Source organism: Candida dubliniensis, chromosome 1 (genome assembly GCF_000026945.1).
Source record: "Candida dubliniensis CD36 chromosome 1, complete sequence".
Classification (NCBI taxonomy): Eukaryota; Fungi; Ascomycota; class Pichiomycetes; order Serinales; family Debaryomycetaceae; genus Candida; species Candida dubliniensis.
This window is the reverse complement of record NC_012860.1, coordinates 2844876-2857832: the sequence shown is the minus strand read 5'-3', so window position 1 is coordinate 2857832 and position 12957 is coordinate 2844876. Positions and strand designations below refer to the sequence as shown.

The window sequence follows — 12957 nt, the reverse complement described above, 5'->3', positions numbered from 1 at the left end:
AAAAAAAAAAAAAAAATCAACTTTGAGACAACGCTTTAATCAAAAAACTTGACTTTCCAACTTTAAGTCTCTTTTTTTTTTTTTTCGACAAGTCAACAGTTTCTATAGCAAACATCTTTCATCCAACCATCTACTATCATCAGAAGTTAGTATAGTTACACTTAATACCATATCACCCCCCCCCCTTCAAATCACTGTCGAAACTAAAGATAGAAAAGATTGACAACCACACAAGGAAAAGAATGAGGAGACGGCATAAAGACAAGCACAACACCGAAAGTGTTTCAGACATGTCATCAAATGACTCAGCTAGTATATTATCATCAACAAGTCAAAACTCATCTCACAGTAGAAGACTGGCTAGTGTTCAATCCTTGCATTCTCAACCACATCACCAGTATGCCCAAGGTCACAATAATGGTTCCCATAGACAGGCATCCACATATAGTATTTCAAGTCTTAGTCCATACGATAAAGGTGCCTCTTTAAGTAGAAAGTCAACAAACATTTCTATATCAAGGCCGATTAAAACTAATGATTCTAATGCATTCCCAATAAAGCAATCTTTCCAATTGGAACGTCCCAATTCCGCGTTTGAAATCGAGCGAATGTTTAGGGAATTACTAGAAAAATTAAATTTTAAATCTTTACCGCCACAAGCAACAAGAGAAATGTTGAATTATGATATTGACAGAAAATGGATGATGATTGAACAAGATGCAAGAGCAGAATATGATAGACAACAACGTTATGCCAGAGCTCAAAACATCTTTCTGCCAGAAGAATACGCCAAGGTGTTAATGTCCAAACAAGTGAGCACCAATCAATTGAGTGGATTATGGTTGGCTCTACGAAGTGAACCAATTGATTGGGTTAGGCGCTTTGTATATGATTGTCAAGGTGATACATTATTACTGGTCTATTTAACTAAACTACAACAAGAAATGGTTTCTTGCAATATTACCGATATCGAAGATGATATTTTCGATAAAGAAGTCAATGTTTTACAGTCACTTAAATGTCTAATGAATCAGCGTCTTGGTGCAGAAAGAATCAAAACCGATGTAGACGTATTTGTTAATGCTGTTTCTGGATCATTATTATCACCAAGGATTATCACACGAAAATTGGCAACTGACACTTTGACGTTTATGATTTCTTACAATGGTAACAATGATAGTGGAAGATACCATAAAGTGTTACGTGCTTTAGATTCAATAAATGAAAAATCAAGAATGGAATTTGATAGCCCCGATAATTATAGTCCCCGGAAATTGACACGAAAGCCACCACAAGCAGATAATTTCAAACGGTTTGAATTGTGGCTAAATATTGTTGAAAAAACAATTGATGCTCGAGGAAAATTCCGAAACTCAGATGTTGGCGCCAGTGATGAACTCAAATCGGCATATGCTGGAACACGAGGCAGCGTTATTACTACCCGAAATCAATTGGAAAACCATTTAGTCGAATATTGTATTGCAACAATGTTGTTGATTAATGTAATTGTTGGCAACGGCACCGATTATAGAGTGAGAATACATCTAAGGGCCCAATTCAGAGCTGCAGGCTTAGATCGTATAATACACAAGTTTCAAGAATTGGGTAATGAAGAATTGGATAATATGATCACTAGACATAAAATTGATGCTAATAATGATGAAGAAGAATTGAAATATAGTGCCAATTTTATCAATGAAGACAATGAAGTTGATTTTAATGATCCAGTCAATTTAGTTCAATCACTTTGGCAAAATGTTAAGAATTCTGATGCCGAAGGTTATTTCCTAAGTGCAATCCAACACTTGTTTTTAAATCAATCTGAGAAAAGAGGCAATCAAGAAGAAATGAATAGAAGTTTACGTGTTTTAGATGGATTGATTCAGAATATCTCATCAGTTCGAACCACAAGTGAAGACACAGCCATAAATGTTGCCATCAATAAATTGATTTCAAATATGAGCACTGACGACATGTATCGCAAGGCATTAGAAGATGTTAAGATATATCGAAGAATAGCTGAAGAAGCAACTGCAGACCGTGATGATATGTCTCGACAGTTATCTATGGGAGCTGATGGTTATATCAACAGTTTATTGAACGACGTTAAAGAGCGTGACATGGTGATTTCTCGATTCCGAAGAATAAATGAAGATATGAAAGAGGAATTGGAACAAATGAAAACCAAATACATGCAAGAAAAACAGGAACTGGAATTGGAAATGAGAGAATTGTTAATAATGCTTAATAATAATGAAATAGGTGCCAATGCCGTGAAAAAAGATGGAGGTAAAACTACTATCCTGATTAGTACATCTAATGAAGAATTGGCAGCCAGATTGAAAAAACAAATACATCGCCGACGTGCTGAGTATAAATTGGATAATCGACAATTAGGCACTAATGTCGAACCTCTGTCCAGATTAAGGGCATTGAGAGATCAAATGGGCGATATTGAGAATATGGCAAGAGAATTGGAAATGACAGACTTTGAAACTTACGCCGACCCAGAAGAGGAAAATAATAATGCTGAATCCCCGGAAAAATCAGAAATGGACGAATTACATTCATTACAAGAGACTGAAACAGAATTAGAGTCAGTCGAAGGTGATGAAGAAGATGAAGAAGTGGTTGTTCCTCCCTTGCCCGCTCCATCGGGTCCAAAGAGGGCTGTTCGTAATGATGATTTGGTTAGGCTTGATCATTTGAGAAAGAAATTAGCTAATTTGCAAAGTGAATCCAACGATATTATGAAATACAATAGTAGTTCGATGTTTAACAAACAGAAATTTCTTGCCATGGAAAGACTTCAAGAATTGGAAAACAATTTCAAGGATTTCAATATTGACTTTTCTGTATCATCAGACCCTGAAGATGAATACAATTTCAATTCAAGCGAAGACACTGTTGATGATTCCATTAAGAACAAAACAAAGGAAGTTTTAGCTGAAGCAGAACAAATCAGAGAAGAATTAAGAAGACAATTAGCAGCTGCTCAAAAAATAAAATCACCATCACCTAAACGTAATAATATCCTAGAAAGAATTGAAAACAAATATGTTAAGGGTCAAGTGAAGATCGATGCTCCTGATTTAGTTAATAGTAATCTGCCACGAACTCAAAAGAAGGCTCACAGAAGTACCACTTTGAATGCTATGGATCCAAAGTTCCTTCAAGAATTGAGCTTGAAAGTTGGTAAAGCTGAACCAATACAAAATTCAAATGATACCAATCAATTTGGTGGGCCATTAGTGAGGACTCCTGAAAATGTATCACAGAATGATAAACAATCTTCTGCAGGTGGTTTGTCTGAAAAAGATACAGTATTATCCTCACCAGTTTCTAATAATGCTACTAAATCTCCCGAATCAGGAAATTCTAATATTCTGTCACTGGCTCCTCCGCCTCCTCCGCCTCCTCCACCTCCACCTCCACCTCCATTACCACCAATCTTAGGTGGAGACACTACTTCTGCACCTCCACCACCACCTCCACCGCCACCGCCACCACCTCCTCCAGCATTTTTGAATGGAGGCGGATCTGTGATACCCCCTGCTCCACCATTGCCACCTCCTCCAAGTGGCCCGCTGAGCCGATCTGTACCATCCACTGTATCAAAATCTTCCGGTTCAGCATTTGACAAGATTCCAAGGCCAAAGAAAAAGTTGAAACAATTGCACTGGGAAAAAATCGATCATAGTCAAGTTGGTAATTCATTTTGGAATGATCCAAACACCCACACTCTTGTGGACGATTTGATGTCGAAAGGTATTTTTGATGAAATAGAACTTATATTTGCCGCAAAAGAAGCTAAGAAATTAGCAACAAAGAAAAAAGAGGATCTTGATAAAGTGACATTTTTAGCTCGTGACATTTCACAACAGTTTAGTATTAATTTACATGCATTTAACTCGTTATCTGATGAGGAATTTGTTATGAAAGTATTACGTTGTGATAAAGATGTTTTGACAAATCCTGCAGTATTAGATTTCTTTGGGAAGGAAGATATTGTGGAGATAACTAATACATTAGCAAGAAACTTTGAGCCATATTCAACTGACTATAAGTCGGAAGTGATTTCAAAACCAGAAAAAGATCCAAATGAATTACAGAGACCTGATAGAATCTATTTGGAATTGATGTATAATTTGCAACATTACTGGAAATCAAGAACTAGAGCTTTGAACGTTGTTGTTAATTACGACAAGGATTATGACGAGTATGTTAAGAAATTACGATTGATTGATGATGCCGTGGACAGCATTAAGAATTCAAAACATTTAAAGGGTGTGTTTGAAATTATTTTGGCTGTTGGTAATTATATGAATGATTCGGCCAAGCAAGCTCATGGGTTTAAATTGAGTTCTTTACAAAGATTGAGTTTTATGAAAGACGAGAAAAATAGTATGACTTTCTTACATTATGTTGAGAAAGTTATTAGAACCCAATACCCTGAGTTTTTGGAATTCATAAATGAATTGACTTGTTGTAATGAAATCACTAAATTTTCCATTGAAAACATTAATAATGATTGTAAAGAATATGCTCGGGCAATAAAGAATGTTCAAAGCTCAATAGATATTGGTAATCTTAGTGACGTTTCTAAGTTTCATCCGCTGGATCGGGTATTAAAAGCCGTATTGCCTGCTTTGCCAAGAGCTAAAAGAAAGGCTGAATTGTTGTTGGATCAAGCAAATTACACAATGAAAGAATTTGACGATTTAATGAAGTATTTTGGTGAGGATCCAACTGATCAATTTGTTAAGAATTCGTTTATATCCAAATTCACTGATTTTATGAAAGATTTTAAACGAGTACAAGCAGAAAACATAAAACGTGAAGAAGAATTACGTGTTTATGAACAACGAAAGAAATTACTAGAGAAACCTAAAAGTTCAAACAATGGAGATAGCAATACTCTGGATCAAGACGGCGAAAATGGTGAAGGTGATGGTGGTGTTATGGATTCATTGTTACAAAGGTTGAAAGCAGCTGCACCAACTAAAGGTGAATCTGCTTCAGCACGAAAGAAAGCATTAATGAGGAAACAAATATTGGAAAGTCAACGTAAAAGAACGACAGCATCTGTTGGTTCTCCAACTAATGTTTCACCTACAAGAAATAGTGAATCTGACAGTGGAGTTGATAACAAAGATGATACCCGTGGTTCTCCCTTGGATGAACAATTTCACGATTCTAGCACGATAAAAGAAGAAAGAATAGGAGATGACAAACCAACAGAAACAGCAGTTGCAGATTCCAGCAATGGAGAAGATTCAGAGAATCCAGATGTGGGTTCCAGAGCCAAGAATTTATTACAAGAACTTCGTGGTGCTGATGAATCGTCTAGCAAACTCTCTGATGCTCAAAGATATCGACAAGCAAGATTGAAAAAGAAAAGTGTTCAAATAGATCTTGATGACGTGGATAAGAATAACAATAGTGAATAGAATTGATTCTTCTTCTTCTTTTTCTTTTTCTTTTGTAATATGTATTTAAATGAAATATAGCTATTAATTATTATCATATCTGTACAAAAAAAAGTTGTAATTACATATTATACATATGAGTTTACAAGTTAACAACAGAACTATGTATAGTAGATAATTCCTCCAAATCATAGTCAACTAATTCTTCAAAACGATTATTGGTAACGTAATCAAATTTCGGTTTATTTAGTGAAAGTAAACCTGTACCACTGATTTTATTAATAAATGGACGATTCAATGTAGCAATCTGTTTCTCCAATGTCATTCCTAATTTCTTAGTAATTGATTTGATCTCATTTGAATCCTGCGAAATTGACCTTAATGCAATGATTTCTCCATTTACACTTATTCCAACAACACAATTATCTTCATCATCCTCGTTGTAATTAACGTCACTCTCTTCATAATTTTCTCCAACATCATTAATGGTGTTGTCGTTATTGTTGTTAATACTTGGATTCAACGTCTGTACCCAATTATTATTCAATTTTGTAGAATATACTCTTGCAATACCAGAAATTTGTACATTTTTCCTATCCCAATAAAATGAACCACTAGTTTTGTCATCATTCATATCAATAATAGTTATGTTTGAACGAATTTTGTCACCAGCAAAAATTTGTGATTGATAGTTAATTTGGTTAATAAAACTCTTTGGTTGAGGATCTTCATTCATGTATGTGATAATCCCAGGTCCAGTTTCAATGAATTGATAAATTGAATCATTGCTGGTGGATACCAATAAAGTGTTCCTTCGTGGTGATGATGACACATAGAGAGATACAATCCGACTAGGTAAGGTTTGAAATAATTTAACTGGAGTAAATCGTTTTTCCAATTCATTATAGCTTGTAGAATAAAGATTCCCCTCACTAGTAAATATAATATTTTGATTAAATTGTAAAATGTTTGTTACTGGCAAATCATGATCAAAAGAAGTCAATTCTGTTATTAAAATCCCAGAAAAATTATCATCAGTATTATTATGATTGTGTTCATGACTACTACTTCGAGTCTTTTTCAAATCCAACACTTTTACCATCCCAGTTATTTTACAACTATTGTCAGACAATCTCTTTTCACATCCTATCAAGATTTTTTTAGTGGTTATTGGTTTTTTCGATCCGTTTCTTTGCACTTCCCAGATACAAACTGAAATAGGTATTTCATCATCCAGAAATATATATGTTTCATTGTCATCTCCATTCATATTATTATTAGTCACACGAAATTTGATGTTTGTTTCTTTGTGCGTGATAACCTTGATTGACTTTTTATCAACACATTTGATTCTGCCATTGGCATAATTGGAATGGTATAACACCAAAAATGTAGAAATATGCGGTATATAAATAAGTTTTTTGGCATTATCAGGCATAGACAATTGTCTAATACTGGGTTGACAAAAGGTGGACACATCAACCAACACTAGTCCATTATCTCTTATCAATGCTAAACTCTTCCATTTGCTGTTGTCGTTTCTATTGTCAATTTCCACTGATTGTACTATCGAACGTTCAAAATTATCATCAAAATAAACTCGAGTTGGATATTCTGATTCATATTGATTTAGTAACCATAATTGATCACTGTAAACAAGTAGTAATTTCACGTCAGATGCAGGACATAATTTGACACTAGTCGACCCAATTCTGAGAAATTGCTTGCATTGCAAGTGATTGTTAGAACCATTCACTATATCAAATTGTAGATAATAACCTTCTCGTGTGCCAACAATGATTTCATTATCATTGACAATCATGTCGTGTGGAATGATGAACCCAAGATCAGTAATTTCATCATGATTGTATTTTGAAAACTGTATCAAATCATAAGTTTTCAAACTGGTAAAATTTCCTTCTTTAAATGATATAAAATGTAGGCTACCATCAAATCCACCTATACCAATTTTTAATTCTTCATCTTTGACTGTACAAGCTTTAAGCATGGATGGTTGAAAATCCAATACTTGTTCCCCAGCAAACTCAAAGTATTTAGAAATATCATCATCTGTGTCTCCTTCTAGAGATGGTGACACTTCCAAGAAAACTATCCGATAAATTTTAACCTTGAGTTGATTGTCCGTGTCTTCAACTATTAATATTAAAAAGTTTTGAATCACTTCGGAGAAAACAATTGAAAATTCAACAAATTGAGTTATTTTCTGGTAAACCAAATCAGACAAAGTGATTGAATTGCTAGTAATTTGAATAATCATACCATCCAGTATCACCGTTGAATATAGTGTCAGATTGTCAGTTATCAAATATGCATCTGATATTTCCACAAAAGCATCTTTGGCACTTGCTTGGACTTCCAATAATATTGTCTCAAATGGTAATGAACACAACAAGTAAATGGAAACATTGACCAGTAATTTCCATAAGCCAATAGCCTTACGAAGTTTCTCATAAGTATTGCTTTTCTTAGTGGCAGTGTATCCAAATCGAAATTGACTCAATTTGCTTTTTCTTCCAATACCACCCACACCCCAAATTTCGTTTCTTAACGGTAGTTTTGAATCTTTTATTTGCTTTGAATCAATTACTGAAATGTCTACTAATGGAGCCCAAGTTTTGAAATCATTTAGTAGTCTGGCATTAGTGTAAGGGATTTTTGACATGTTGCTAATGTCAGCTAAAATTTCACTTGAAAACAAGCCAGGTATTAAAATATCTTTGCTCGAACCACCAGTACTTGCATATATCATTCTATAGTTTTCTTTTCTTTTCTCTAAAACAAAATGGGAGATACTATCTGCAACACGTATTATGGGATCACATTTGCCAAATGAATTGTCAATGATTTGAATGGAATATATGGCCCCTGTATCGGTAGATATTAAAACTTCATCAAATTTGGCAATCTCTAATGGGGTGGTGTTTTCCTTAGGAATATGGTAGGTTGTTGGGAAGGACTTTTGCCAAGGTGCCTCGATTGTTTTGAATTCATAACTTGCAGATATAATGTCATGAATAGTAACAATGGTTAATTTTGTTGGCGAAACAAATAAAAAAGAGCAATTGTTGGTAAGAGGTGCAACAAACACCGGTATTTCGGTATCGTTCTCTAACGGTAGCACTTCTCGAGAAAATCCTTGCCATACTCCTTCAACATTAGACCATAAAAACAAGTTTATAGTCAATCGTCTAGTCTCGGTAAATATCAAAGTAAATAACATGTCTGTTTGTACTGTGGCATTTGGCTCTATAAAGCAAGCTTCAATGAGGAACCCGTCCATTGGGATATTAATGTGATTTCTCAATACAGTGGTGCCGCCAGTAGAACTTTGAGTCATGTATAATCTGAATGATCGTGAGCTGGAAAACGCTACTGTCGAAAGTCCCGACGGTGATGACCTAAGCAAAGATCCACATGATTCCAATCCTGGAGTAGGTTGATCGCTTCCTGTATCCCACCACTGTATTACAAATGGTTTAAAAATGGAATTCCCTTCATCGTTGCCTATACTATGGTTGGATTGAAACTCATAGCTGTTGTCTTTATAGTATCGGGGCACATAATACAATCGTATAAGGAGTAAGAAACCTGATTTTAATGAGATGAATAAATGATGCTCGTCCTCATTGGTACTTGATTTCACAACACATGATGATCTAATAGTTGACTTTGTAGAAAACTCTATCCCATCGATGACAATGGATGTGTGTTTAACAATTACTTCAATTGTTTTAAACTGTGGTGCTATTTGTTGCGAAGCTTCTGGTATCGTGAAAGTGGTATCGTTAGACACCCCAAATAGCAATTCGTCATCATCATCGTCACTATCACCAAAGGCATCCAATTGGGAATCTTCTTCCTGAGGGATAAGGGTCTGAAATTCTTCATCATTAAATAATTCACTTGATACCCCTCTAAATGGTTTATTAATTCGAACTTTAAAGTCAGTTATTATATTAGTGATTACTGGTGAATGTAGTAGGGTTTGTTTAACTAAAACTTTCTTGACTTCTTTTTCGGGGTTATTGTTGTACTGATCTAGGGATATAAATTGGTACTTTTCATGTTCAATGTCCATTTTATCTGTCTCCATGGTTTAAGAGACTAACAAAGTACTCTTCAAAAATAAATGTGTTAGCTTTTAACAAGCAATCAATAGTATTGTTGTTGATATCGGTTCAAAAAATGCCGTTGATAATTTTTCTTTTTGGAAATCATTCTGGAACGTACTGATAGCGCGCTAATCATTTTCCTTGAAGTGTGTGAACTTTTTAATTTTTGATATTATTCTTCTTTCATCTTTACTTAACATAACCAACTTCCATACAATCATGAAAGGTGTTAAAAAAATCAAGAAATTATACAACTATTATGCTATTGGATTGGTCATATCATTGTTTAGTTTTGTATCGGGGATGGAATTGTATTCATACTTGAGTGTTCGTCAAACGAATTTATTTGCAACATTGTATCGTGAACCCACCAAATTTGATATTAATCTAATAAAATCAACCAACTATTTGGGTGCAATAGGTAATTATTAATACTACTAAGAATATGTATATTTTTGTAAATCCCTTATTGGTGATTCTAACATATTTTTTTTGTGCTTTTTGTTGTTGATAGCCGGAAGTGTAATTGGTGGTGAAATATCAGAGCATTTTGGATTTATTAGATCAATGGAGAGCTTATCAGTTATCTGGATTATAGGTATAATTTTTGCTTTCATTCTGGACACTATAACTATGTTGATCATTGGTAAAATCATTAACGGTGTTGCAATTGGAATGGCATTTGTTACCATTCCCATATATCAGTACGAAATTATTCCTGTGCAAAATAGAGGTAGGATTTTATCGATATTTATATTTAGTTGTGCATTGGGGAATTTGTTTATTTATGTTGTCCGATTAATATCAGAGAGATTCCTTAATGAATCGAAATACTCTCGATTGTTTTGGGCTATTGAAGTGATCCCGCTTGTTTTCGCTGCTACATTTATCGCATTTATACCGGAGTCACCCAAGTGGTTGGCAGTAAATTGCGAATGGACTTCTGCCGCTGATGTTTTAGAACTGATAGAAGTTAAAAACTCTTCTGTCTTAAAACGTCGAAAAACAAAAGAGGATAGAATAAGATTGGGTGATAAACATTATGTGATTAAAAAGTATTCAACAGGTGTATGTATCAAAAGTTGTTCAATCAATGGATTATTTGGGAAAAAATATATCAAGGAGGTGTGCAGAGGTATTTTGTTGTTGTTTTTCGTTGATTTTACTTCTATTAGCAAGATTTTGGAAAGTTTGGATTACATTTGTCAGTCGTGCCAAATCATGGGTGAAAGTTTGAAAACAGTTACGATTTTCCAGTTATTGATGCGAGTTTTGTTTGCAACAGCACCAATTTTAATAATTGATATGATGAGAAGAAAAGACGTGCTTGTTTTTGGTATGTTTTTGACAACGATTGTGATTATCAGTTATATGATTTTATTTCTTGGGTTTTCTGTACCTATTCCAAAAAGTGAGCAGTCAAATTTGGACTGGGCTATGAAGGTTGTTTTCTACCAAGAAAAAGCATCTGTGGTATTAGCATTGACAGTGTTTCTAGATGTTGTGTATTATTCAATGCTAGTGCCAACGTGTTGGTTGTACATTATAGAAACCTTTTCAACCAGTTCAAGAATAAAAGGCTGGGTTGTGATTATGAGTTTGCACTGGTTATTTGAAACATGTACTTCTTTGTCTTTTTCCTTTTTGATGGAGGAACTTAATGGTTGGTTGTTTTTAATTATTTCATTCATATGTTTAGGTGGATTGTTTTTCACAACACAATTAGAAGAAACAAAGGGTAAATTTGAATTTGATCCTGAGTTTATTATGAAGGATAGTCAATGTGACCTTAGTGATGACAAAACCCTATCTGGACAACCAGCTAACTTGAAATTTTATGATGAAAGCTCATTGTCTAATTATGTCAGCTCAACGGGAAGCAAAAATATCAGGGATTTTGACATCAAAGGTAAGCCCTTCAATTCCACTAAAAAAAGTGTTAAAGAAAGCAATATTAGTAAACCAATTATAAATCCATGGGAAACCCCATATGGTAGCATGGAGAGTTTTCTTAATAATGAGAAATTGAATCAGCAACCAGCAAATGTTTCTAATGTCAATGTTATGATGAAGAAAAATTTAGTTGATGCTTATAACCGATTGTGAAATGTATGGAATATATGTAAAGCTTTTGTAATATAGCTAGACTGTGCTAATGTTTAAAAAATGATAAATTGCAACTCTTTATTGTTTAAGTGGTGTTTGGCGTGCACTTTTTACAAGTTTTATTGAAATTGTAGAAAGTCAAAAATGTTGAATCCAAAAGGAGGAGGAAAAAATACAAACACTGTGTTTATTCACTTTAAGTACAACAACACCAGCTTGATATGTCTCAACCATATACCAAACTAAAGGACTCTCAAGTATGTTTTCAACAAGTATCTTATCCAATTGCGAGGACAAAGTAACAAATGAACTAAGATAGATAGAGTACTAACATGATTTCATTTTAGGGTGATTTATTAGGTGACGATTACATTCAACCAGATGGTATGTATCCTTCAACGCCGAGGCTAAGAGAGTGCATTTTTATTTTAGAATCTAAATGAATTTTTTTTACTAACATAATTGATAGAAGCACCAATAGAATCGACGAACGCTTTAGAGTCCTCTACAAGCCAGCAGCAACAACCATTACAACCTCAATCATCAACTAATGCTCAACAATCTACTAAATCACATATATTTCAAATAAATTTTTATCGTTCGTTTTTTGATTTAGATAGTGATGTATTTTATGTTAAATTGCAAAAGGCGTTAAATCCACTCTCGCAAGCCAATGAAGGAGATGATCAAAGACAATACCCACATGAATTATATGGATTTGTTTGGATTACGGGAACATTGATTTTTCTCATGTTTGTTAGTTCAACTGGGTCAAATCTTTTGAATCAATGGCTACGTGGTGATGATACTTCCAAACCATACTCTTATGATTTTAGTTTATTAATCAAATCGATATCTTTGTTTTATGGGTATAATTTTATTGTTCCATTTTTGTTATGGGCCATAACGACATATTATAATAAATTTCCTCATCCTATAGATTTAGTGAAAACCATTTCGATATATGGATATACCAATGTATTGTGGGTGCCAATAACCATTATCAATTTACTCATAGTTTTCATAAATAGTGATATTTTGAAATGGATCTTTGTTGGAGTTTTCGGTGCTATTACTGGATTCAGTAATTTGAATAAAATCAGCCCTATAGTGAAGAAGAATTGCTTGATTCTTAATGAATCAGGTAAATTGTATTATATTATACTTGGTTTGTTGGCGGTGATTCATTTATTATTTACCATAGTTGTTAAGATTAGTTTTTTCTCGTAAAGATAGTGAAATATATACTGACTTAATTTTTTATAACAACTTATAGGGGATATCACTAG

The 12957-nt window shown here is 34.0% G+C and overlaps 4 protein-coding genes across 4 annotated transcripts; 3 read left to right on the top strand and 1 right to left on the bottom strand. All coding sequences in view use genetic code 12, as the record gives it.

The window, feature by feature from the left end:
- Positions 1 to 242: 242 nt before the first annotated feature.
- On the top strand, positions 243 to 5450 carry CD36_12070 (formin (bud-site selection/polarity protein), putative; the record flags this gene model as incomplete). The annotated part of the gene is made up of 1 exon (XM_002417802.1): positions 243 to 5450. The coding sequence occupies one exon, from the start codon at positions 243 to 245 to the stop codon at positions 5448 to 5450; it is 5208 nt and encodes a 1735-aa protein (XP_002417847.1).
- Positions 5451 to 5571: 121 nt separating this feature from the next.
- On the bottom strand, positions 5572 to 9543 carry CD36_12060 (conserved hypothetical protein; the record flags this gene model as incomplete). Its single annotated transcript, XM_002417801.1, has 1 exon — positions 5572 to 9543. The coding sequence occupies one exon, from the start codon at positions 9541 to 9543 to the stop codon at positions 5572 to 5574; it is 3972 nt and encodes a 1323-aa protein (XP_002417846.1).
- A 586-nt stretch (positions 9544 to 10129) lies between these two features.
- CD36_12050 (high-affinity glucose transporter, putative) lies at positions 10130 to 11668 on the top strand (the record flags this gene model as incomplete). Its single annotated transcript, XM_002417800.1, has 1 exon — positions 10130 to 11668. The coding sequence occupies one exon, from the start codon at positions 10130 to 10132 to the stop codon at positions 11666 to 11668; it is 1539 nt and encodes a 512-aa protein (XP_002417845.1).
- A 221-nt stretch (positions 11669 to 11889) lies between these two features.
- On the top strand, positions 11890 to 12898 carry CD36_12040 (vesicle-mediated transport, Rab-interacting protein, putative; the record flags this gene model as incomplete). Its single annotated transcript, XM_002417799.1, has 3 exons — positions 11890 to 11925; positions 12016 to 12052; positions 12138 to 12898. The coding sequence occupies 3 exons, from the start codon at positions 11890 to 11892 to the stop codon at positions 12896 to 12898; spliced, it is 834 nt and encodes a 277-aa protein (XP_002417844.1).
- Positions 12899 to 12957: the final 59 nt, after the last annotated feature.